The 26,662-nt window shown below is 49.7% G+C and overlaps 6 protein-coding genes across 6 annotated transcripts; 3 read left to right on the top strand and 3 right to left on the bottom strand.

The window, feature by feature from the left end:
- Positions 1-6,879: 6,879 nt before the first annotated feature.
- VC83_09342 (uncharacterized protein) lies at positions 6,880-8,587 on the bottom strand. The gene has a single exon (XM_024472782.1). It carries the CDS (start codon positions 8,468-8,470, stop codon positions 7,289-7,291), a length of 1,182 nt encoding a protein of 393 aa, XP_024319669.1. The 5' UTR covers positions 8,471-8,587; the 3' UTR covers positions 6,880-7,288.
- A 154-nt stretch (positions 8,588-8,741) lies between these two features.
- VC83_09341 (uncharacterized protein) lies at positions 8,742-10,934 on the top strand (the record flags this gene model as incomplete). Its single annotated transcript, XM_024472781.1, has 2 exons — positions 8,742-10,399; positions 10,480-10,934. The coding sequence occupies exons 1-2, from the start codon at positions 8,914-8,916 to the stop codon at positions 10,932-10,934; spliced, it is 1,941 nt and encodes a 646-aa protein (XP_024319667.1). The 5' UTR covers positions 8,742-8,913.
- Positions 10,935-10,948: 14 nt separating this feature from the next.
- Positions 10,949-12,196, bottom strand: NOP16 (Nucleolar protein 16). Its single transcript, XM_024472780.1, has 2 exons — positions 11,964-12,196; positions 10,949-11,822 (listed from the first exon to the last, which is right to left on the bottom strand). The coding sequence occupies exons 1-2, from the start codon at positions 12,152-12,154 to the stop codon at positions 11,273-11,275; spliced, it is 741 nt and encodes a 246-aa protein (XP_024319668.1). The 5' UTR covers positions 12,155-12,196; the 3' UTR covers positions 10,949-11,272.
- Positions 12,197-12,907: 711 nt separating this feature from the next.
- VC83_09339 (uncharacterized protein) lies at positions 12,908-13,719 on the top strand (the record flags this gene model as incomplete). Its single annotated transcript, XM_024472779.1, has 2 exons — positions 12,908-13,601; positions 13,663-13,719. Exons 1-2 carry the CDS (start codon positions 13,227-13,229, stop codon positions 13,717-13,719), a joined length of 432 nt encoding a protein of 143 aa, XP_024319671.1. The 5' UTR covers positions 12,908-13,226.
- Positions 13,720-14,266: 547 nt separating this feature from the next.
- VC83_09338 (uncharacterized protein) lies at positions 14,267-15,520 on the top strand (the record flags this gene model as incomplete). The annotated part of the gene is made up of 1 exon (XM_024472778.1): positions 14,267-15,520. The coding sequence occupies one exon, from the start codon at positions 14,267-14,269 to the stop codon at positions 15,434-15,436; it is 1,170 nt and encodes a 389-aa protein (XP_024319670.1). The 3' UTR covers positions 15,437-15,520.
- A 615-nt stretch (positions 15,521-16,135) lies between these two features.
- Positions 16,136-18,832, bottom strand: ERG7 (Lanosterol synthase (Oxidosqualene--lanosterol cyclase)). Its single transcript, XM_024472777.1, has 2 exons — positions 18,488-18,832; positions 16,136-18,420 (listed from the first exon to the last, which is right to left on the bottom strand). Exons 1-2 carry the CDS (start codon positions 18,686-18,688, stop codon positions 16,231-16,233), a joined length of 2,391 nt encoding a protein of 796 aa, XP_024319675.1. The 5' UTR covers positions 18,689-18,832; the 3' UTR covers positions 16,136-16,230.
- Between the last annotated feature and the right edge of the window lie 7,830 nt (positions 18,833-26,662).

Genomic DNA, 26,662 nt, shown 5'->3' with positions numbered 1-26,662 from the left:
CGAGGGAAGATAGTGCATGGGTGAGAGGACAGCGGGAACTATCAACGACAGACGCAACAGAGACTGATCATCCCTGGCACGCGTATGTCTACTGGGAGTATTGCAGCGAAGATGATTGCAAGCTCCACTGGAAAAAGAAACACCAGAATCAGTTGTTTCCCCGATCCTCGCCCAGGATACACTTCAGAGACGCAGAGCAAGTTCACGCCCTCAGGCGAAGCCAGTCTGAAGGAGACTTGCCTATCAAAAGCGAACAGGTATACAAGAAATACCCACATCTGCTAGACGAAGCAGAAGAGCGAGGGAAACGATCTCCCCAAGGACCACCATTGGAAGCGGATGAATACTATCCTTCCTCGGACGAGTCAAAAAACTAGGAGTCCTCGACGGTAGGCCACCGGCGAGCGACATGAAGAGGCCTAGTACAGACCAGCTATGCGCCACGACGGGCAGCATGCAACTATATGTGGTCGCTAAGATACAACAGCGACACCTCCGAGCAATGATTGACTCAGGAGCGACGGGCAACTTTATGACAAAGAAAGTAGCAGACACGCAAGGTTTCAAGACGCAATTGAAAACCGAACCATACCCGTTAATGGTCGTAGATGGAGAGCCCATCTCGACTAATGAAGGAATGGTGACCCACGAAACGGTCCCATTGGAAATGGTCATGCTACACGGGCACAAGGAAACGATTCAGTTTGACATCGTGCACATGGACAACCATGCGTGCATCCTTGGTGTGCCATGGCTCAAGAAACACAACCCCCAGATCGACTGGTGGAACGAGAAAGTTGTGATGAGCCAGTGCGCGTGTGAACAACGGACGGACACGCGACAACGGGAGAAACCCTCCCAGGGCCGGAAGGAGTTATGTGCAACCTCCGAGCTCGATGACCTAGCCCAGGCATCCTCACCGACGAGTATACCGGTGGAGTACAAGGAATACGAGCGATTATTCCAGGAAGGCCCTAAGAACGAGGCGCTTCCTAAGCACCAACCATGGGATCACGAGATACCTTTGGAGAAAGACAAGAGTCCACCGTTCGGACCAATATATCAGCTATCGGAAAAGGAGCTGAAGGTACTTAAGGAGTACATTGATGATAACCTAGCAAAAGGATTCATCAGACCATCCACATCACCAGCAGGAAGTCCGGTGCTTTTCGTACCAAAGAAAGACGGCTCCCTACGGTTATGTGTGGACTATCGAGCGTTGAACAACATCACAATCAAGGACAGGTATGCCCTGCCGTTAATCAACGAACTACACGATAGATTTCAAGGAGCAAAGATCTTCAGTAAGCTAGATCTGCGAGGAGCATACAACCTGATCCGAATCAAGGCTGGGGAAGAGTGGAAAACAGCATTCCGCACCCGCTATGGCCTATTCGAGTATCAAGTCATGCCCTTTGGGCTAACAAACGCACCCGCATCTATGCAATGACTGATGAATGATGCTTTGCACGAATACTTAGACATCTTTACCATTGTCTACCTAGACGATGTCCTGGTGTATTCAGCAACCAAGGAGGAGCATGTCAAGCATGTCAAACTCGTCCTGAAGAAACTAAAGGAGTACAGCTTACTCCTCAAACCAGAGAAGTGCGAGTTCCATAAAAACCAAGTCGAATTCTTGGGTTACATTATTGGAACGCATGGCATCAAGATGGACCAAGCAAAAGTAACGGCAGTGTTGGAATGGCCAACACCGACCACGGTCAAGGAAGTGCAAGCCTTCCTAGGCTTCGCCAACTTCTACCGAAGATTCATCTCGGGATATTCCAAGGTAGCTCAACCACTCACGGAGCTTACCAGAAAGGATCTCGAATTCAAATGGACGGACAAGGCAGAGGCTGCTTTCCAGGAACTTAGGACGAAGTTCACGGAAGCACCTATCCTTGCTACATTTGACCCTGCAAAGAAGATCATCCTCGAAACGGACTCTTCTGACTTCGCAATTGGAGCATGTCTGAATCAACCAGACAAGAACGGTAAGTTCAAACCAATCGCGTACTACTCTAGGAAACTGTCACCCGCGGAACTCAATTACGACATCCACGACAAGGAGCTACTGGCTATTGTCGTTGCCTTTGAGCAGTGGCGAGTATATCTTGAGGGATCCACCTACCCTGTGCAGGTATGGACGGATCACAAGAACCTCATATATTTCACCACGACCAAGGTTTTAAACCGCAGACAAGTCCGCTGGGCAGAAACCCTCGCAGCCTACAACTTCACGATAACCTATCGCAAGGGCTCCGAGAATGCAAGAGCAGACGCTCTCAGCAGACGGACCGACTACGCCGGCCCAAAGGAAGAAAGACCTAGAGCAATTCTGAAGAAAACAGATGCAGGAATACAGTACAATGAGTTACTAGCGACGATCTCAGTCATCGAAGATACAGAACTCGAGGAAAGACTCAAGAAAGCTTACGCAACAGACGAATGCGCCAAGCGAGTCTTGTCCAAAGTCGAAGGCGACTTCACCATCGACGAACAAGGATTGATTCGATACAAAGGCTTAGTGTATGTCCCAAGTCAAATGAGACGCCCGCTGGTGCAAGAACAACACTCGTTACCAGCACACGGTCATCAGGGAGTAACACGAACCTTCGAACGAATCACTCGACACTACTACTTCCCAGGTATGAGGAAGCAGGTAGAGACAGTGGTAAGAGAGTGCGACATTTGCAGCAAGTCAAAATCCAATAGGCATCTGCCATACGGACAACTCAAGTCGACACCAGTACCAAAAGGAGCGTGGAAATCAATAGCTTTGGACTTCATCGTCAAGCTTCCACCCTCCAAGGACCCGTTAACAGGAATAGAATACGACTCTATCCTCGTCATCACGGAAAGACTCACGAAATATGGGAAGTTTATACCATATCTAGAAGCTAGCGACGCCGAGGCGCTCGCATATACCTTCATTCGAGTCATATTAGCCGATCATGGGATGCCAGAAGAAATCATCTCAGATAGAGACAAGCTCTTTACTTCGAAATTCTGGAAATCATTGATGGCGCTACTGGGAACAAATCATAAGCTGTCAACAGCTTTTCATCCCCAGACAGACGGCCAAACAGAAAGATTAAATCAGACCCTTGAACAGTACCTGCGAAGCTATGTCAATCATCAACAGGATAACTGGGTTCAGATCTTACCCATCGCACAGTTTGCATATAACAGCGCGATGACAGAAGCAACGAAAGTCTCACCGTTCTTTGCCAATTATGGCTACCAGCCAGAAGCATATAGGCAACCAAGACCGGATGAATCACGAGCTGAACAAGCCCTGATCGTGGTGGAACAACTGAAATCGTTCCACGAACAACTTGCGACGGACATCCAATTCTTAAATGAACGATCCGCCGCATACGCAAACAAGAAGCGCAGTATGGAACCTGCCTTCAAGGAGGGGGATAAAGTATACCTACTCCGGAAACATATCAAAACGAAATGACCAAGCACAAAGTTGGACTTCAAGAAATTGGGACCATTCAAAATATTGAACAAAGTCAGCTCAGTTAATTACAGACTGCAGCTACCCAGGAAGTCTAGACTACACCCGGTATTTCATGTCTCACTACTGGAACCAGCAAGAGGAAATACCCCAATTGCGACCGACACCGAACTCCAACCCGAGAATGAGATAATCGAATATGAGGTCGAAGCGATCCTAGACAGAAGGTTAGTAGGACGTCGAGAAGAGTTTTTGATAAAATGGGAAAATTACGAACCTACGGATAATTCGTGGGAACCAACAAGGAACATCAGCAAAGAACTGCTGGAGGAATATCGACGCCGCCATCCGCCAGCCATTGATCCCAAGATGCAGGGGAGTAGGCCAGTGGATCGGAGGAAGCGGAGGTCCCGGTCACAGACGAGGAGGCAGCGCTAACTGCCTGTTCCTCGACCTCAACAGCGTCACGCTTCTCAGCAGCCACACGTTCGGCCTCCTCTGCCGCATCAAGCTCGTCGAGGGTTTTCAAACCTCGTCGGAGCATATCTTTACCACGGGTTCGGATGAGGCGTTTCTGCTTCCGCAGACGAAGTAACTTCGAAAGGGTTTCTTCCTCTTCGCGATCCAGGCGATCCTCCTCCCGTTCGAGCTTCACCCAGTCGGGATGCTCAGGACCCATACAGTCACACTTTTCTTTCAAGTTGCGACGAACGCACTCGGCGCACCGCCGTGAATCATTTGGAGACGACACGCAAGTAATGTTTCGCCTCACGCAGTTCGAGCAAGAATCCATTTCGGGTAGTTCGTATCCGTGGTTCTTTATTCGACGGACAAGATCGTTGCGTTCCTGGAGTTTGCGGGCAGTGTCAGTAGGCATGTTGCATGTTGAAGGACTCGCTGAGGAGCAGCAGAGTCCCGGGGACATGGACGTACTTATAGGATTCGAGACGAATGCCCAGGGGAAGGGAGCGAGTGTTACGACGGAACAAGAAGGCTGGCCAACTACAGGACAGGAAGGAGGGAGGTCGCACGAGACCGGCCCTGGTACCTGGAGGGGCAGCGGGGAATAGTAGTTCCGAAAGTATCACGTGACGGACTCGCAGGATGATGAGAAGAGTCCTAAGAGTCCAGGACTCCGAGGACTCGAGTGAGTTCCCAGGAGTCCACTAGGCACGTGATGGACTCGCAGGATGATGAGAAGAGTCCTAAGAGTCCAGGACTCCGAGGACTCGAGTGAGTTCCCAAGAGTCCACTAGGCACGACGCCACTATATAAGTAGATAGTATTTCCTTAGATAGGAGCTTCGTGCTCAACTCAATACAGTATTTGTTATATACTAGTAACGTGTTACTTGAAGCCTTTGTGTCTGATCCCCTGCCTCCTCTGATAAGTAAACCTTTACGCAAGAGAACCTCTGTGTCTTCTATCGTTTAGAAGTCAGCGTTACATTAGACTTAACAAAAGTTAGTCCATTTTTTGTAAAAAAGGGGTTTGAGCTAAGAATGAGCTTTAATATAGAGAATAGCAAGTTCAAAACTACCTCATAAGAACACAAGGACATAGCTTAAAGCATGAAAGATATTTGGGAATTTCTACAAGATCAAATTGCACTCTCTTAATCCTAGATGAAGACTATAGCGAACTAGAACAGAAAAGCTTCACTAAGATATCAAATTAGAGACAGAGTATGGCTATCGACTCAAAATATCAAAACCTAGAGGCCATCTAGAAAGCTTGATCATAAGCAAGTTGGTCCATTTAAGATTCTAGAACAAATTAGACAAGTGGCATATCAGCTAGAACTACTAGCAAGTATGAAGATACATCATATGGCAACTTGTTAAGACTTGATTTGAATGATGCACTACAAGGCCAGCACCATGAACCATCGCCTCTAATTATCATAGAGGATGAACTTAAATGGGAAGTTGAAGAAATCCTTAACTCCAAACTCCTATAGAAGAAGTTATTCTATATAGTAGCATGGAAGAACCACCTACTAGACAACACTTAGTACCTGTAATGGTGGGTGCACCAGATGTGAGAATCTAGCCACCCAAGGAAGGGATGATTTTACTAAGACAACACACTGTCTTAGGAAACAGAGCCAAAGGGTTGTAGCTTAGACTATTCCACAACGCAGCAATCAGGGGTGTGATGTAGTGAAGTGGTTCAGACAAGTTGCAACAAATGTTGAGTCTGGGAACTCAGGGGTAAGTCAGAGGTTAACACCTCACTGACTTTTCAGAAACAAGGAGTAACAAGATGAATGCTTGGAAGCTTGTAAAAGACGTGGAAGTATGTGATATTTGATTTACTGTATTGCCTGCTTGCCCTTTCTTAAGGAAAGGGCAATCCTATTTATGCCAAAGGAGTGTAGTTCTCTCATTTTCCATGACTTTCCATGACTAACCAGGCTTGGTAAATGTATTAGAAATCAAGTGTGACCCACAACTAGCTTGCTAATCATGTAGCGAATGTAAGAGAATCCCATAGAACCATCTCTTGGGTTCCTAGCCTATAGGAAGTGAAAAGGAGGTCCAAGGTCAGAGTACCCCTATAGACAAATTATGTCATAACTTAACCAATCTTGTGGGTAACTAAAGAGCGATGACATGTAATGAATCATAGAGGTTCGTAGGAGCTTTTAGAGCTATCGTTCATGCTCCTAGGCCTCTAGTTGGTAGAGATATGTCATGTGGTAGTATGAGTGATGTCATGTAATGAATCATAGAGGGTTGTAGAGATATGCTATGTGGTAATATCGGCCCAGTAACTAAGGAGCGATGACGTGTAATGAATCATAGATGGTTGTAGCAATCGTTGAGTAGTATTGCTCTTGTTGTTGGTGTGATAAGCCAAAATATGTATAGTGACTTGTAGGTTTGAGGAGGAGATTTCCAAGTTTGCTCTTGAGTTTGATAGCAAACTGAGTGCAACGAATGTCAGTATGATAGTACTCGGCTGCAAATTTCAATAAAACATAAGCTTTCTACTGAAAATACCTATAGAAGCCACAATGACCTTATTAGGAGATTAATCTCAATTAGGGGGGAGGTAGTATTATAATCGCACATCATAGCTGCTAGCAACTATAGGAATAGGCAGCTATAGTAGCTACCAAGGTTACAAGGGATTGCTAATCGCACAGCTGCATATAATGAGGAATAGCCTTACCTTCTTCCTTCCTTTCTTCTTCTTCTCTCTTTAGATTCAATCTAGCTTACTTTACCTAGACTAGCATCATGACCTCTGTGACCATTGTAACACTTAATAGACTCTCTAATAAGTTTAGAGACCTAGCTTGCCATCTACATAGCAAGCTAGGCCGTTTGCTAGATGCCATAAGGGTCAGCTTCTATAGTTATCATAGAGTAATATATAGTATTCACCTATTTCAAGCATAGGATGTTGTTCAAATTGTTGATTATAGCTAACTACATACGATACACTACTAATTTACTAGGCTAGAAATCGCTCTGTCATAGTGTGACAGTCCCCTTTCCTATTTGGGCACGTGGGGCTAGAGTAGGCACCTTAGCATTAGGTACGCCTTAGCAAATATGTTCCTGTTACACGCTAAAAGTGTGACAGTAACAGTTGCTAAATTGCTCTTATATCTTAGCAATTTTGACTTGATGCATAAGGCACATAGGTGCAAATTGCTACGTTGTTTTTAATGAGTGTTTTTATTGGTTAGTTGGGTTGACGGTCAACTGAGCGATTTTTTGTTAACCGAGCGAGGTCTTCTTGGGTCAACCGACTCTCCCCTGTTGGGGCAGGTCACCTGTATACTCCTCTCTACCCCTCTCCGCCTCTTCACCTCTTGCCCCCCTTCTTCTTCTGTGCCTCCCCAATCTCCTGCACCGACAAATCCAACTCCGACACATCCTCAAAATTGGCATTCGGCGGGTCGCGATCAAGCAGATACGCAAAACGCGTCACGTTGTTCATGACGTACATGGGCACATCGACGTTGCGCTCCACGCGGTCGTAGGTCTGCCAGTAGCGATCAAATAGATCGAGGCCATTGCGGACGCGGCGCAGGATCCCCGCCTTGGCGCGGTATTTCTCCTGGTTGTACTCTGTGTGGGAGAAGCTTGCAAGTTTGTTAAGGAGAGTGGAGATGTGCGAAAAGCAGGACGAGCAGTGCCACGCTGCGTTCCAGAGATCAGCGGACTCGCCAATGCGCGTCAGCGGGTTGCCTCCACGACCGGAGCGCAGGTTCGAGGGTGACAGCGTGGTCTCCCCGGTGTAGAAGGTTGCCTGCGGGTGCTGCCACTCCGGGCCGCGGTGCTCCCATTGGAAGGAGTAGTAGTAGAATTTTGAGCGGAGGGTGAGGCGGCGGGGGAAGGCGCAGGTGCGGAGGAGGGTTGCGGTGAGGGGGCGGGGAATCTCATCGATGTCGGAGATGACGAGGACGTCGTCTGGTTTGATTGCCTTTGGGCCCTCGAGGAAGGGGATGACTTGGTCGAACATGGCGTTGCGCTGCAGGTCTTCGTGATCCCAGGCCCTGGTGGAGTTGAGGTCGGAGTCGAGCATGTGGTGGATGATTTGGGAGTGGAAGGGGGCGAAGCGGTCCCAGTTTTCCTTGAGGTGGAGGGGCTTGTCGAGGCCGGTGAAGGTCTTGGGGGACTCGACGACGACGAAGTAGTCGACTTGCTTGCTGAGGGTGTTGAGGCGGATCTCGAGCCAGTTTAACTCATCGTTGATGAGGAAGAGGTCGTAGATCTTGCGCTTGCCGTCCTTGGGGGTGTGTGGTTCCCAGTGGTAGGGCGCGCAGAGCTCGGCAGGTGTGGCTTCAGCGATGTATGAGGTTGCTTTGTTGTCGACGGGACCGAGCTCGGCTTGCCAGGTTGAGTGGCTTGTGGGGATTTGATAGCGGCGGCGGGGGGTGAGGGGGCTGTAGAAGACGGCGATGGTGACGAGCACGAGGGCGGCGAGGGCGATGAAGCGCGTCAGCCGTCGCGTCGGCATTATAGATGTCGTAGGCGCCAGCATGAGATATTGCCTGTAGATGTATAGACCGTGGTTGGGCTTCTCACGAGAAAGGGTATATGTCGTGTGAGGTCGCGAGGAGAGTATTCCGAAGGAATAGTTAACGTCATAGCTGAAGATGAAATTACCGTTTACGGAATATGATCACCGCTCGCTGTACGAGTAGCCTTGCGGACGCTTAGGGGTGGGAGCTTACTGCCATATTGGGATAAGCGTGGATTCGGGACAGAAGTTCAATTTACGCGACTTCCCTTGCAAGAATCGCGTCCCTTCACGCGTGTCCACCCCAAAAGACGACATTCAGAGACAACGCTGGCCGAAACAATTGTTGACATCACAACGCCTATCACTACACTTTACAATATTCCGAATCAACCCATATATGCTGGACTTTGCTTGAGTAACTGTTTCCCCCCCCCCCCCCGAGTTTGGCTAGGGCTGGCACAATGGACACCTCAATGGGCGGCACCTCAGTGTCCCCGCGATCATTGAAACGGCAACATGAAGATAGTTCTACCAATGTAACATCACCGCCTCTCAAGATGTCACTCGAACAACGCCTTCGACCTTGTGCAGCACATCACCTTATCCGAGAGTCGAGTCCAGCGAGGAGCGACACCGAGTCAGTAATCTCGGAAGCCCCGTCACGAACCCCGAGCCTTGGAGCGAATTCACCCCTTCTCCAGCCGCCGAACGCCTTTTCCATGATGAGCAGCGGGGGCCAACCGCCAAAGAGGAAGCCGAAGCTTACGTTCGCAGAGCAAGAACACAAGAAGATCTTGAAGGAGATCCGGGACCGCGAGAAGGCGGACGAGCGCGCGAGGAAGGAGGCAGAGAAGCGGGATAAGGAGCATGATAAGGCGAGGAGGGATGCGGAAAAGGAGGCCGAGCGGCAAAAAAAGGAGGCTGAGAAGGAGGAGAAAAGGCTTATTAAGGAGGCAGAGAAGCTGGTGAAGGACGCGGAGCGGGCGGAGAAGGAGAAGGAGAGGAAGGCCAAGGAGGAAGATAAGAGGAAAAAGGAAGAGGAGAAACAAAGGCTGGAGGAGGAGAAGAAAAAGAAAGAGAGGAGCCAGAAGAAGCTCAATTCTTTCTTCATATCACAACCCGCCAAGAAGGCAGAGAAGGACGTGAGCCCAGAACCCGGGAACGCGGCAGGTACGGCACCAGACGATAAATCACCAAATAAGCGCAGCGAGATCTCGGATTACGACAAGGTATTCCCGGCGTTCTTCGTGCAGAACAGCGTCACGCTAGCTCCTATACTACGGTTTGAACGGGACGAGTTTGCGACGCAGATCTTGGAGCACGAACTAGATGCCTGTCTCAGCGGATCAAAAGCCTCAGAACGCCCACCGAAACTCGATGCGACCAAAGCCTTCAACATACCCCACAACTGCTTCACCCGCCGCGGCAGGCGCTGCGTACCCGTCAAACAAATCATGTCACACCTCCTTGGCGGCTCCTCCCGACCCATCGACCTCACGACCGACTCCCAAAATGCCCAGATCAAGAACACCCGCACCTCCCTCCGGGCCATCTCCTACAAGATCCTCAAATTCGCCGAGGACGTACGGCCGCCGTACATCGGGACGTATACCAAGCAACCCGTGTCGGGCGCGGCAAGGCTAGCTAGGAATCCGATTAAGCGTGATCTACCGGGAGTGGATTATGATTATGATTCTGAGGCGGAGTGGGAGGAGCCGGGGGAGGATGAGGAGGATTTGGGGTCTGAGGGCGAGGATGACGATGATGCGGATGGAGAGGAGGATCTCGATGGTTTCCTGGATGACGCGGATGACGAGATCGCTAACGCGCGGAAACTCGTCCTGCTGGGTGATTTGGAACCGAAGAGTACGGGGCTCTGCTGGGAAGACGAGCAAGGCCGGTATCCGAATATCGAGATGCGAGGGTTTGCGTTGGAGGTTATACATGGTAAGCCAACCCCCCCTTCCCCGCATCCATTTTTTATCCCCTGAGATCCAAGGAGAAAAGCAGATCTAACCCACGCGCAGAAAACATCAAAGTCCAAACCCCCATCGACCCCTTCGCAACCCACTACTGGGCACCCCCCGCCCCACCACCCTCCATGCAGCCCCCTCGCCTCCCCCTAAACCCCATGAAAGGGACAAGCGCACACTTGAACGGCCCCCCCACGAAGACCGTCAAGATGTTCGGACTCACCGCGCCCTCATCCACCTCCAAGGGCTCCTCTTCCTCCTCCTCTGGCGGCAAGTCTGGAGGAGCAGGGACGAAGAAACTAGTCGCCCCCGACGAGATGCCTGCGTTTAAACAGGCGGTGCAGGGGAATGAATTGAGTAAGCTTGGATTGATTGAGGTGCTGAATAAACAGTTCCCGAAGAGCTCGAAGGGGTGTATTAAGAATACCCTTGAGGTGTTTGCGAGGAGAGAGGGGGGGAAGGAGGCGGAGAAGAGGTGGGTGTGGAGGGAGGAGGGGGGGGTGAGTTGAGGTGTTGGGGGGGGTTTAGATATTTATTGTAAAAATTAGCGGTGTAAAGGGGTTAGGTATGCGCGCCGAGAGAGGAGTTTTTATGGGGGGTAGAAGGAGGGGATATGATTAGGCGAGAGAGGTTCCCGGTATTGGGAGGAAAGGGGGGAGGGAACAGGCAGATATATATGCTGGGCGAGATTCCGCTATTGGGAGGAGAAGAAATCGGCCAAGGGAAAGAAAGGGAAGAGGGAAATCACAATTTCCAGAGCTACAATAGCTATCACATCCCCATTAGCTCCTCACACACACACACCCCTCGCTTCTTCTTCTTTTGCTTCAAAACTCATTAGATATACCTAAACCACACTTTTAGACTCCAACCACCTCCCAATCCTCCTCCTAATGTCCGGCTCATTCTGCTGCATCGGGTTTAACCTCCTATCCTTAACCATACTCTTATAATCCTCCCCCCACTTCTCAATTAGTCGCTGACACCACTCCTGCTCCCTAACACTCTGCTTCCTCGGCTTCTTCTCCGCGACGCGGAGGGCTTGTTCTTCTAGCTGGCGGACTACCTCGTTTTGCTCTTCCTTGTCGTCCTGAAACCCTTCGAATCCCTCCATAGCATCTTCATCCTCATCCCCGGACTCGAGCTCGTTAAGCGGATCGTTGAGCGGGTTCGCCTTCTTGGTGTGCGCATGGATCACCTTGACGATCTTCCCGGTCTCATCGCGCTCTACCCGTGCTGTTTGGGGCACGATGGTGGTGGGGAGGGCCGAGGTGATGGCGAGGGTCCCGGCGGAGGAGGTAGCGGAGATCTTCTTCTCGGTGCCGCCTGTGGCGGCGTTGAGGCGGGAGGCGAGGCCAAGGCGGGTGTAGTTTTGGGTTAGGGTTTGTTTGGAGTCCCTGGGGGTTGTGTTAGTTGCGAGTTCAACTATTACTTTTGTTTCGGAGGGGGGGAGGAGGGAGGAGGGAGGCAGGGAATTCGAGGTGGTGGGATGTGGGATTTATAAAATAAGATGGGATTAGGGAATGAGGAATACACACCAGTTCGCAGCGATAATAGCATTCCCCAACGGATTCACGCGCTTGCTCTTCGGCTTATGCTTTACTTTCGGGATGCTGGATCTGTTCTTCTTTTTCTGGAGCTCGCGTCCCATCTTTGCGGTTTGGGAGGAGGTTGAGAGGTATGAGGGTATCTTGGTTTGGAGGATTTCTATGGCGGCTTGGATTGACATTTTTTGTATGGCCTTGCGCAAGGTTTTATCGTTATCATCACGTGATGGTATTATTTCTGGGATGAGAGCGGGGGGGGGGAGATGGAAAGATTAGATAAGATAAGATTAAACTACATCTACATAACTAACTTACTTCCTCTACCACTCAAGTACGAGGCTTCGGAGGTGGCTCGAAGAACAACAAAGCAATCCCAATCGCGAATATCTAGACCATGATGCGTTGGTTTTTCAGCTAGGCTGGGGACTGCATTACAGGTGCAGGTGCGGTGCGGGGTCGGTCTTTCCTCTCCTATCCTGTCCTGTCGTCTGTTGTCGTGGTACGGCAGGTAGGTAGGCTAAGTTAGGGTCACAGCGATGGCCAGGGCAAGGCCGGATCCGGGGTCATTTCCCTCTCGCGTCGAAGGGGCGTGCGGGATTGATCGAGGGGTTACATTTTACATTACCGTGAGGGTAGGGTGGTGACGGGGAAGGGGGAGGGGGAGGGGAAGGGGGATATATACGGACGATATATGTGGTATAAACCCTCATGCGGCCGCCGGGGAAAGCAAGGCACGGGGCTAGGCTATATCGACGCTGATATTACTTCTACAACCCTTCGTAGGTACTGTAGTCAGCCCTGCGACGAGCTGAGATGCGAGCGCGTCTTGGAGAACAGTGGAGTTTGTGGATTGTTGGTGGGTTTTGTGTGCCTTCGCTGGATCAGGGCATTGCATGCATTGGATTGGGGGATTTGGGGGTGACGGGATGGGGGATGGACGAAAAAGAAAGGAAAAGCCAATGCCATGGTGGGGGGTGGTATTGGGCTACTCTACGCTGGGCTATGACTATTTGGTTATTTTTTCAATATTGCGGCGGGATGATGGCAGAGAGGGGTGGGGATTGGATTACATACTTCTCCTGCTCCTGCCGCGCGTGGAGCTGAATTGATCCTTTCAGTTGTCGATCGCCAGAGTAGCTGAATAGCCTCCTCCTACCCAATCCAACCACTGGTCTATCTGTCCATCAGCCGCTAGAAACCAACGTCATCCTCGCCGATCAGTGAGATTCTTACCACTATAACCGCCGCTATACTATGCCTACACGAAGTACCGGATACTCCCTGTGCCACGCAATACCCAGAGGGATAGCACAATCCAGGATGGGGACGCTGGGGATGGGGATGGGGACGCTGGGGATGGGGATGGGGACGCTGGGGATGGGGATGGGGACGGGGACGCTGGGGATGGGGACGATGGGGACGGGGACGCTGGGGATGGGGACGATGGGGACGCCGAGGACGCTGGGGACGCCCAGGATACGCAATCAGGACAGCCCAAAGACACTCCAAGATACACTGGGACACACTGGGACACACTGGGACACACTGGGACACACTGGGACACACTGGGACACGCCTACCAAGCCATTTGTACTAAAGAGGATCCTGCATCATCCTCCACCGTCCAAAGTACCCACTACCCACATATACCGAACCAACAACGGACTAACAAAATCCACCCTACGGTGAGCACCGAGTTACCACCGAAGCAAAACATGACGGCCACGGCGGCTCCGTCAACAACTAAGTTACCCTTTCCACTCCATTCTCCGCCTTCTCTTCTCTCCTTCAACACCCTCCCCAACCAACCGCGACACACCTCAACACCCCCCCATTGCCAAACTGCTGCCACTCCCCCGACACGCCATCACTACCGCCGTCAACGACGACAGCATCATCCTATCCCATACCGACGACATCACAACCCTCACCCTAGCCGCTCCTGGCCTGGCCGCACCAACTTGCCCACGGTAGACCACGGTAGACCACGGTAGAGCCTATCAGCACGTCCAATTATCGCTCGTGCACCGCAACGCCAGCGCCGTCTCGCGATAACACCAACACCACAACACCACAACACCACCACCGACCGACCGGTGGCTCGCCTCAAAAAGGAATCGTCCTTGCCCCTTCAACAAATCCCTTGAAAAAATCCCTCGAAAACCCCTCGAAAAATCCCTCGAAAAATCCCTCTACGAAAAACAGCAGTCTCGATATCCCACCTCGACGACAACCTCAATACCTCGACAATCCCTCAACCTCTCTCTCTCTCTCTCTCTTTCTCCTGACACACCATGATGGCCGAGCCAACATACCACTACCCCATCCAGCGCAAACCGATGCCAAACCTCCACCCTCACACCACCGGCCGCACCACCCCCGACTCCTCCTTCGCCCCAACCTACTCTCACAGCCGTACCCGCAACTCCTCCTCCTCCAACAACCCCTCCAACCTCTCTCCCTACCCCTCAAAACCCTCCTACTCCCAACAGCAACACCCGCAACAACACCCCCCCTCCCAACCGACCTCCCTCCACCCCACCCGTCGCCACCCCTCAACCCACACCTTCTCCTCCTTCAGCCCCTCCACCACCGCCACCTCCCCAACCGTAAACCGCACCCCCTCCTCCTCCTCGCGCCCCTTCCCCGCGCCCCAAAACCAAGGCTACGTCGCCCTCCTCCGCAAGCAAAAAGCCACCGTCTGGTGCGACCGCGCGCAGCACCTCGACCCGCGCCACCTCGCCGCCCAGCGCGCCGCCAAAGCGCGCGCCCACCTCGAGGTCGCTGGCGCCCCCGACTCGGGGCGCGCGATGACGACGACGAGTACGGCGCAGTCCGGGTTGGCGTCGGGGGGGAGCAGGGTCGCGGCGAAGATTAGACATCATGGCAAGGCGGGGCTGGTGGGGTATGCGCCGGCGGGAGACTTTGGGGTGGGCGTGGGGGGGGTGCCGATGAGGCTCAGTGCGACGGAGGTGGAAGGGGGGGATAGCGATGGTGAGGATGCGGTGTCGAGCGTGCAGCATCATCAGAGGACGGGGAGTGGGAGGAGTAGTTTGGGGAGTTCGAAGAGGGGGTTTGGGATGAGGCAGAGTGGATCGGGAACTGGGGCGAGGTGGAGCGGGGGGACGCCGGCGGCTACGCCGAGGGATTCTGCGGGAGAGTTTGACTTCGTTGTCGTGCCGCCTGGGGGTGTGCTTGGTGGGACACCTGGCAGCGGTTGCGGCGCGGACGGAGGGAGCATGGCGAGTGGAAGTAGTGCGGAGCGTGGGGATGCGGTGGCGGAGCTCGATACGGTGAGGGTGACTAATAGCCTCCTTAAGCAGGTTGGGGGTGAGGGGGTGACGAGGGAGAAGAGCATGAGGAATCCGGAGGAGTTGAGGAGGAGGGGGAGCGTGGATGAGAGGACCATGACTATGAGTGCGCAGAGGCTGTTTGTGGCGAATCCGGATGAGGATAGTGATTAAGGTGGGGGAGGGGGATGGATATATGTGGGTTGATTTATACGCCCAGGAGGCGTCTGGGAGGAGTAATGTGGAGGTGGATGTGGATGGGGGGAGTACATATGTGGGGGGGAGGGAGTTGTTTTTATCTGAGATGGGGAGATGGGGAGAGATACGAGGCTGGTGAAATCTAATATGAAAGTTTGAAGACTTCACTTTTTCTGCTTGATGGTACTGTGCTGTATCTACAATACTATCTTACTAGTCTTTTGACATAAGTTATTCTATGGACACTTAATACTCTTAACCTCCACTTACCCCCTTCCACCCCCTTATCCACCCTAGGTGGGCGACAAAAATGACAACAAAACAAAAACATACAATAGTAGGCATTCGCTAGTGGTCACCTACCTAACTACTAATCTCAAGCTTAAGGTGGATTAATACTTAATGGTCCTGACCAAACTTTGCGAACGGTTGAAATGCGCGGTTTTGCTACGTGCGTCTGTCTGTTCACCGCCACTCCTCAACAAAACCTTTTCCATAGTTGTAGATAGTAATTTGTATTATAATCCTATACAATTCATTTCATGAAAGTTAGAGGCCCTTAAGAAGTGGACTCTTAGGCAGTATTACCTATGGCTTAGAGCTACTAGAAATATGATGTTAGTCTGCTAGCTACAGAGCGTACGCCTATAGGCTCTGCTATTAGGGAGCTAGATTAAGCTTTAATAATTCCACTTTATTACTATAAAGCCTATTAGACTATAGCATACGAAACCTTAAGATGAGTCTACTATTACAAATCAGTTTCACAACTACCTTAAGTTTGTATTAGAACACCATATAGAGCTGGAGTTAATTAGTACCCCATTGAGATCGCGCCAAGGAGAGCTTCTTCCATTTCTTCCGTCCCCTCCCCTCCTCATTTCCCCTTTTTCCTTTCCCCATTCCTCTTCCCCCCCCCCCCTCCTCTTCGTTGCCCCCCTAATCACCTTCTTTCCCGCAACCTTCCCCCGCTCCCTCTCCAACCTCCCCCACCTCCCCACCGCCATCATCACAAACGTAAACTTATAATTCGGATAACTAATCATCGCACTCTTATTAAACACCCCCTCAATCGCCTCCTGGAGCCACTCCCCATTCGCCTGCTGGCGGGACATGATAAACCTCACTCCGCGTTCAATCACAGAACGGTCAGGGTATTCGGCGTACATCAACCCCAACACCGCCCATGCTGTTTGCACGACGAGAGAACCGGACGGGTGCTCGGTGTAGACCATCGTCTCGCACCCGCGATAACTCTCCGACCACCCGCCATCCGGTCGCTGGTGGGAGACGAGGAAATCGCAGCCGCGTTTTGAGGGGCCGGAATTGGCGTAGATTTCTCCGGTTGCCTCCAGACTCTCCAAGGCAAACATAGTAGCGTACGTAAAACAGATAGCCCAGCTACCGTACCAGCTCCCGTCCGCGCCCTGGTTAGTCTTGATCCACTGCACCATCCTCGCCTTCGCCGTTGCGATCTCCTTAGCCCTATAATCAGGCCAGTGCGAAGAGAATAAAGAGAGGGCGGTCACGACGGCGGTGGTGCACTCGGTGTAATCGTACTCGACCATTATCCGACCAAACACCTCTGCGGCGTTGAGGAGCTCCAGGAGCTCTGACCCCCGTTGCGGCTCGTAGGAGGCGCAGCCGCCGGAGGTGTTTTGCAAGGTGAGGAGGGTGTCGATTGCGTCGAAGATGCGCTGGTCTTCGAGGAGGGTTGGGAAGCCGGGGGTGTGCTGGAGCATGATTACGGCTTTCAGGGCTTCGGCGATGCAGTCAGATACTACGTACCCTTGGTCCTTGTTGGAGAAGGCCCACCCGCCCTTGCGTTGCTGGCGGTAACATGCAGCCTGTTCCGGTACATCCTCGCGAATCTGCTGCCCTTCGAGGTAGTGCAGGGCTTTGGTGAGCATAGGGCGCCAGCGCTCTTCTGTGGCGAGCCCGGAGTCGACGACGGCTTGGATGGCGAAGGCGGTGTCCCAGTTCTGCACGCCGTTGGTGCCGTTGACTAGCATGCCTTCGGACTTGACCCAGAGGTAGTCCTGGAGGCGCTCGATGTGGCGGGTGACGGAGTGGTGGGCGGGGCCGTGCTCGATGAAGCAGGCGATTGTGTTCATGGGCGCGGAGACGGGGGCGAGGTCGGCGAAGTCCGTGTTGGCGTCTTCCATCTCGATGAGCTTGAAGGCCTGGGATTCGCCCCAGGTCTTGAGCCAGTTGGGGCGCAGGAAGGCGAACCAGATGTTCACGAGGATCCAGTTAATCAGGTTGAGGATCCAGGTCTTGGGGTGGAAGTTGTCCATGGGGGCGATCGAGTTGCGGTGCCCTTTCCAGTGCATGGTCTCGTAGGGTTCGGTGAACATCTCCTGCTGCAGCTCGCGGATCAGGGGCGTCTCGGGGTATGTCCATCGCTTGGAGTAGATGTAGCCGCTGGGAAGGAAGACTTGGCGCATGTGGATCCACCAGCGCCACGGGTGGACGGGCACCCAGTTGGGCAGGAGCCAGAACTCGGGGGGGATGGGGTTGACAAGGTCCCAGTGCGCGATGCCTAGCAAGCTCATCCAGAATTTCGCCCAGTGGGGGCTCCGCTGCGCGCCTCCGAGCTTGTGTAGTGTGGCTCTGGCCTTAGCTGCGCGCGGGTCGTCGGCGGGGACGCCCAGAAGGCGGATGTTGAGGTAGTTCAGGCAGGTCCCGAAGACGGTGCTGTCGCTCTCGAGGTGCAGTCCCCAGCCGCCGTCCTCAGGATGTGCGCGTGCGAAAATGTAGTTGCGCATCTCGATCTTGTGGGCCTCGGGGATAGGGGTGTCGGTGATGGTCCAGGCGATGATGATGCCCGTCATGAGGAAGAGCGGCCCGCCGTACTCGCAGGCCCAGTTTCCGGGGGGTTGCTGCAGCTTCTCAAAGAATTCGAGGCCGTTGTTGACGGCTTCGAGGGGGGTATTGGCTTTGGGCAGTTCGGGGGCGTCCTGGGAGCTGTTAGTAGCTGAAGAATAGCTTAAGAGTGGTGGAAAATGGGGGAAATGGGGTACGCACAAGTGGTAGGCCAATGTAGTACTTGTCGGCGAACGATTGGGTCCAGGCTTCGGCCTCCTTGTCGTCCTCCAGGTAATGCCATGTCTGTCGTCCATCGTCATCCAACATACGCCAGCGGCTTTTATCCGTATGTTCGGTCATGGCGGAGCTGGTGCTATTGGCCTTCTTGCACTTTGGCGTCTTGCCTGATCTGGTCGACATGGTGTGGGAGCCCAGTAGACGTCGTCAATTGTGCACAATTGAATTGAAGTTGTCTGATATCGCACGCTGGTCTGGACCGCTCTTAAAGGTAGCTCGGCTATCTGTTGAGCACATATTTGGAGTTTGACCACTTGATTGAGAAACTACCGGGGGCGAAGCCCCTATATATACGGGTGCAAAGCATAAGGTAGGTCATGGCGTAAGCGCGTAAGCGGCATAATGGCGTAAGCGGCATAGTGGGGGGAGCCCACCCATCAACAACACCATCAACCTTCAACATGGTGCGCCAAAATAGTATAAAAGCTCAAGAACTTGAAGTTCTATTATCAGAAGCAGTTGCTGGAGTTAAATCAGGCTTGTATAAGTCATCGTACGCAGCTGCAAAGGCATTACACCTTCGGCCATATACAGTAGTCCAACGTATTAAAGGTCAACCCTCACGAAGAGAAGCGCGACAACAATAACAACTCTTATCAAAAACTCAAGAGGAAACCCTTTTAAAGTGGATTAAAGAGCTTACTAATGGTAGGTATGCACCTAGTCACCAGATACTACGAGAAGTTGCAGAAGAAATCCGTGTAGACCGTTGTCGCATTTTTGAAACTCACAATAGAGCGTTTTAGCAGCTGTTGAACAGACTGTTCAACACCCCCGTATGTAGTTAGTATAGAAATATGAGAATTCAGTGCCATAATCCCTGTACAAACCTTGCAACCCCGAGCTCCACTACTTCCTATTTAGGACTTAGGACTGTACGGAGGTATAGTCTGGAGGTTTTGTAGGTGGGGCCCCCCACTCGCAACACTTGGCAATTCGGTCGAAGTACCATACGCGTTCATCGCGTCAAATGGAATTATATTTTAAAAAGTACAGTAGATAGCTAGGAAATAGAGTAGGAAATCTAGTACTGTGTACAGTCCATTTGCGTCAATTACTGCTTGCATACGTGTAGGCATACTGTCCATAAGCTCATTAAGCACTATAGGTGTAATAGACTCCCATGCTGCCTTCACAGCTACCCGGAGCCGGTCATAAGACATAACTTCAGGATAATTATCCTGAAGATAGTTCTTCATATAGTGCCATACTCGCTCAATTGGATTAAAGTCAGGAATAGGGTGGCCACTCAATTGGGTATATGCCACGCTCTGCAAACTTGTCATACTGACATTCGTTGCACTCAGTTTGCTATCAAACTCAAGAGCAAACTTGGAAATCTCCTCCTCAAACCTACAAGTCACTATACATATTTTGGCTTATCACACCAACAACAAGAGCAATACTACTCAACGGTTGCTACAACCCTCTATGATTCATTACACGTCATTGCTCCTTAGTTACTGGGCCGATATGACCACATAGCATATCTCTACAACCCTCTATGATTCATTACATGACATCGCTCCTTAGTTACCCACAAGATTGGTTAAGTTATGACATAATTTGTCTATAGGGGTACTCTGACCTTGGACCTCCTTTCACTTCCTATAGGCTAGGAACCTAGGAGATGGTTCTATGGGATTCTCTTATGTCGACTACAGTTACCAAGCCTGGTTAGTCATGGAAAGTCTTGGAAAATGAGAGAACTACACTCCTTTAGCATAAATAGGATTGCCCTTTCCTTAAGAAAGGGCAAGCAGACAATACAGTAAATCGACTATCACATACTTCCACGTCTTTTCCAAGCTTCCAAGCATTGATGTTGTTACTCCTTGTTTCTGAAAAGTCAGTGAGGTGCTAACCTCTGACTTATCCCTGAGTTCTCAGACTCAACATTTGTTACAACTTGTCTAAACCACTCCACTATATCATACACCTGATTGCTGTGTTGTGGAATAGTCTAAGCTACGACCCTTTGGCTCTTTTTCCTAAGACAGTGTGTTGTCTTAGTAAAATCACTTCCTTGGGTGGCTAGATTCTCACATCTGGTGCACCCACCATTACAAAACTCTGCAATAGTTGCACCTGCTTGGTGCCCTGGAGCCCCATCCTGCATAAGCAGAAGACCTGGATATTGTCGTATCCAACCGTGGATTACAGGCACAGTACGGTCCATATAGGCCTTTGAGCAGATTTTCCCCCAATCCTTCTCCCAAAATATGCAAGGCCCTTTACCTAGAGCTCCTGAATAGCAGCCGGTCTCTGCCGCTTCTCAACAATGCATGTAGCATCCCATTCTTCTCCTGGTTTTCGAGTAACCCAAGTCCGTGTATGCCGTCCACCTGTGTCATGACACTCCTTCGATATTTGTGTCACGACCCTTCGATTCGCTTTAGTCTCTAGTACTTATTTCACTATGTCATTCACTTCACCTGCTTCACTCACTTCGCTCACTTCGCTTCACTTGCTGACCTAGATCAGCCCAAATGTTGACTACTGGCTTAGGCTCTCTTGTTATTGGCTTGCTGCACTAGGGCTCGCTTAGCTAGGGTTCGGTTAATTAGTGCCTTCGCTTATTTGGCACTAGGGATTTTTACTGTTATATAAGCACTTATTGCTCATGTCTCTTATTGATCTTTAGCTAGCAAATTATATACTACTTGGCCTTCTTGCAATTCCTCCTGCTTCGACTTACTTTGCATTCCCTTACTTCGAGTCGAACCACTTGGCCAACCTGTTAGTCTCACCACTTGACCCCTGTGGTATAAAGTATATGCTTTGGAGCCTGAACTACTATACCTTGTCCTACTGCTTCGAGTATTGAAGTCTTCACATTATACTTAGGATACTTCTGCAGACTTGAAGGTCAGCCTCGGTTCGAACTGTCCTTACAACCTGTTACCCAAGTCTCATCTGTCCATAGTATCCTATCCCAGTTGTTCCGAGTCCAATCTTTGTGCTCAAGTGCAAAAGCAAGGCGTTTTACTCTATTTGTCTCAGAAATAGGTGGTTTTCTCATTGCGAGGCGGCAATGGTAGCCCTCTTTATGTAGTGAATGACGTAAAGCAAGCCTACCACAAGATAGGTCTAGGACCCGGATAACCTCAATATAAGGCATACGTCTATTCTTTGTAGACGCAGAGATAAATTCAATAATCTCTTCAACTTGGGCTTGCGAGAGGGTTGGAGGTCGACCAGATCGCTTTTTCGGTGAGGGCCTGCCTTGCTCAATAGCGTACGACGCCTGTCGGATTGAGCAACACATTCGAGTGGCAATGGCTTGATACTCCCAATTAAGGGAGCATAGTAGTTGGCATTTAAGCCGCTCATCATGAGTAAGGTGCAGCATTGTTAATAGAAAATAGATATAAATTCGTATAGTATAAATATATAAAGGAAAACTTACAACACGTTAAAAGGATACAAACAATTGAACGCGTACCCATGCTCACGCAATCTTAATAGTACGCCCCACCTACAAAACTTACAAACTATACCTCCGTAGAGGTTTAACAGTTATCTGTTGAAGACTTACAGCGAGCCATAATCCTGTTGTAGTTAGAGTATTTATTAGTAATCACCTTCAGGGGACGTCATGTAGCTGTACAGTTAGTAATAGAGTCATATGTATGATTGTATTATATTCAATACAAGTAATAACTATGGCATCGCATACCAAACCTATTGAATTCCGGGCATACCAGCCTCGAACTTTACTTCCCAGTCATCAGCAGCGCTCTGTCTTCGAAGACGATGATCTGGGTAGTCCTCCTTTACCTGTTCAGCCTACAGTTGAGGCACAATTCAATACCGAAAGGCCTAGAGGATCACAAGTCTCAAGCCGGCAGCGCATAGAGAGTTGCGACCCTCAAGGCTCTCAAGCAAAGATGACGCCCCTAATGAAGGATGAAGTACTGGTCCTCTTCCGACTTTGCAATCGAAACGCCGAAGCATTTCGACCAGGGAAGAAGACTGCATTCTGGTCTTATATACAGACCAATTTCGAAAGGGAGACTGGTAAAAACCACAAAAATCTCTACCAAGTAGTACAGCGGGAAATCGACAAGAGAAGGAAATACCTCGATGGGCTTGGGACTGGACAAACTGATAGCGAGTCGGAATTGACTGTCCAAACTGATAACTGGATTGGGGTTGTTACTGAGGAAAAGCGGATTGAAACACAGCGAAGTGAGGCAGCAAATACTGTTATCACTTCGTCTCAGCGAGCGCTCAATACTCAAGACTTGTTATCCGTTGCTCTTGCTATAAAGCAGAGGCACCAGCAGACTTATCCTCAAAGTCGTAATAGATCCATTGGCCACAGAGCACGAGAGTGCTCTGGCTTTGATGATCCTGACGACAAGGATATACTAGATGATTCTGCAGAAGAAAGGCAAAGTGAGAACGGCGCTGAGAGTGTTCACTCTATAGACTTGACTCCCCTGGAAACACCAACCCTACTACGAACACCAACGCCAGTACTACGAGGAACTTCAGCTCCTCATGGCCATTAAAGTAGTCGAGGAAGACGCTGTCATAGACAGCCCCGAACTTTGTCACCATCTCAGACTCAATTGCTCCTTGAAGAGCGATTAAATACACAGGCTGACGACCCAGTATTATCTGTCTTTGAGTCATTCATGAGTATGGTGAAGGATCAGTATAGACAGAGTAATGCAAGAGGGCAGGGAGGGCAGCAGGAAAGTCAGAACGAGAACATTGATAATCCTATAATTACTTCGCGGTTACAGCAAGTCGATCATCAGATCTGGGAACTACAGGAAGGCCAAGCTGAATTGAAGCAAGGCCAAACTACAATGATATCTCTTCTTCAGCAGGCATTACATGGGCCTATCCGACGAAGCGTTCCAATTGAAAGTACGGATAGTAGCAAATATAACGGGGTAGAGGGTTGGATAGAGTCAAGTAATACATATATATCCTAGCTAGTACAAAGAAGATATTCCTCTACTGTTGGTGGAGGCACCAGAAACCTTGTTCCAATCAAGTTACCCCGTATACAAGTATAACAGTTCATTAATAGTATCGCAGCTTTAAAGTGAGCTGCTACAGGCTGCGACTGTGACTGTAGCCCTTTATCAAAAGCTGCGTACATCCATAACTGTTGCGTTAATCCAAAGGTGTTTTCAACTGCAATTCTCACAGATGATAGAGAAGCATTAAACTGCTTTTCCTTAGAAGGAAGATATCGGTAACCACGTGCACAAGTATACGGAGCCATAATTCCTTCCATACACTGGTAAGCTGGGTCTCCATATAGGTATAACTCCCGTTTACCATCCATAATATGCCGAATCCTTCCAACGCAGCCTGATTCCCCCCAAATACGCCAGTCGTTAGCTGGTCCATTATACGGCCCAATCAAGGATGATACAAGTCCATCAGGGGTTACAATAGCCTGGAAGTGCATTCTGTGCTTCTTCTTATATCCAGGATACCATAGCCGCTGGACTTCCGAGTCTCCTGCTGGTCGGCAAAACCCTTGGAATGTACCATTGACAAACCCCCATATTTGGCTACAGCCACCGCTATCTGCTATAGCCTCTTCAAAGCTTAGTAGCTTGTTGTATGTAAGGTATGGGTGCCATTCGAGTAAGCCTTCGAATTCGTGTACCAAATTAGTGACCCATTACGTCGTTAAAGACTATTGAAAGCCATGCCTGAGACCGTCCAAAAAGGTCAAGCTTGTCCAATGCCCTGGATACGCAAGACGGGCCAAGACTACGCAAAGAGCAGTCTCTGGGTCTGGGTTTACCCGCCTGCTCCAGACTATTGTATGAAGCTTTAGCAGTGGCACAAGCCGAGCTATTTCGTCAATGGAAAACCTGTTAACTGTGAGTAATAAGAACCATATAGAGTTATAACCTAAAAGCCTACCGGAATTTATGAGCTACCCGTCCAGGAGTATGGCTACCCCATGCCCGTAAGCTCCAGTTGAACTTATCATACTCGTAAGTAAGTTGGGTCTGTGGGCGTTGAGTTGTATATAACTGTCGTAAGAGCCACCGATGGTATTGACGACGGTGATTATTGTAATGGTGGGTGCACCAGAGGTGAGAATCTAGCCACCCAAGGAAGGGATGATTTTACTAAGACAACACACTGTCTTAGGAAAAAGAGCCAAAGGGTCGTAGCTTAGACTATTCCACAACACAGCAATCAGGTGTATGATATAGTGGAGTGGTTTAGACAAGTTGTAACAAATGTTGAGTCTGAGAACTCAGGGATAAGTCAGAGGTTAGCACCTCACTGACTTTTCAGAAACAAGGAGTAACAACATCAATGCTTGGAAGCTTGGAAAAGACGTGGAAGTATGTGATAGTCGATTTACTGTATTGTCTGCTTGCCCTTTCTTAAGGAAAGGGCAATCCTATTTATGCTAAAGGAGTGTAGTTCTCTCATTTTCCAAGACTTTCCATGACTAACCAGGCTTGGTAACTGTAGTCGACATAAGAGAATCCTGTAATGGTGGGTGCACCAGATATGAGAATCTAGCCACCCAAGGAAGGGATGAATTTACTAAGACAACACACTGTCTTAGGAAACAGAGCCAAAGGGTTGTAGCTTAGACTATTCCACAACGCAGCAATCAGGTGTATGATGTGGTGAAGTGGTTTAGACAAGTTGCAACAAATGTTGAGTCTGAGAACTCAGGGGTAAGTCAGAGGTTAGCACCTCACTGACTTTTCAAAAACAGAGAATAACAAGATCAATGCTTGGAAGCTTGGAAAAGACGTAGAAGTATGTGCTAGTCGATTTACTGTATTGCCTGCTTGCCCTTTCTTAAGGAAAGGGCAATCCTATTTATGCCAAAGGAGTGTAGTTCTCTCATTTTCCATGACTTTCCATGACTAACCAGGCTTGGTAAATGTATTAGAAATCAAGTGCGACCCACAACTAGCTTGCTAATCATGTAGTGAACGTAAGAGAATCCCATAGAACCATCTCTTGGGTTTCTAGCCTATAGGAAGTGAAAAGGAGGTCCAAGGTCAGAGTACCTATAGACAAATTATGTCATAACTTAACCAATCTTGTGGGTAACTAAGGAGCGATGACCTGTAATGAATCATAGAGGGTTGTAGAAGCTTCTAGAGCTATCGTTCATGTTCCTAGGCCTCTAGTTGGTAGAGATATGCCATGTGGTTGTATTGGCCCACCCCCTTAAGGAGGAGATTTTCTTAATAACTTGTTCAATGAGTGTCCAAATGATATGCCGTGATGTATGTAGCATAAACAGATGTAGTAGAAGAGTTTGCAGCAATCGTTGAGTAGTATTGCTTCTGTTGTTGGTGTGATAAGCCAAGATATGTATGGTGACTTGTAGGTTTGAGGAGGAGATTTCTAAGTTTGCTCTTGAGTTTGATAGCAAACTGAGTGCAACGAATGTCAGTATGACAAATCCCATAGAACCATCTCCTAGGTTCCTAGCCTATAGGAAGTGAAAGGAGGTCCAAGGTCAGAGTACCCCTATAGACAAATTATGTCATAACTTAACCAATCTTGTGGGTAACTAAGGAGCGATGTCATGTAATGAATCATAGAGGGTTGTAGAGATATGCTATGTGGTCATATCGGCCCAGTAACTAAGGAGCAATGACGTGTAATGAATCATAGAGGGTTGTAGCAACCGTTGAGTAGTATTGCTCTTGTTGTTGGTGTGATAAGCCAAAATATGTATAGTGACTTGTAGGTTTGAGGAGGAGATTTCCAAGTTTGCTCTTGAGTTTGATAGCAAACTGAGTGCAACGAATGTCAGTATGACATTGAAGCTGGATCAATTTTTATTTTCTCAGACGAATCATATATATCAATTTCAGAGGGAATCCACATAAGAAACGACAGATAACAGTTCAACGGGGTCAAACAGCAGAGAGCATGGCAATTCAACAGAAGAAATCTTTATTTCAAGTTATGTTTTGGGGAACAATGAGTTCAGAAACCTCTATCTTACGCCCTTCTCATTCATGGATTCCTGAAAGTATAGAAGAGAAGCAGATACATGTGCAGAAACTACGAGAGATAAATGCATATTGGAAATCAAAAGCAGAGAATGAACTTGTTAGAGCAACAACA

The sequence above is a fragment of the Pseudogymnoascus destructans genome, assembly GCF_001641265.1.
Source record: "Pseudogymnoascus destructans isolate 20631-21 unplaced genomic scaffold scaffold_43, whole genome shotgun sequence".
Taxonomy (NCBI): Eukaryota; Fungi; Ascomycota; class Leotiomycetes; order Thelebolales; family Thelebolaceae; genus Pseudogymnoascus; species Pseudogymnoascus destructans.
Note: the sequence above shows the minus strand (reverse complement) of the source record. Positions and strands in the feature narration are given on the sequence as shown.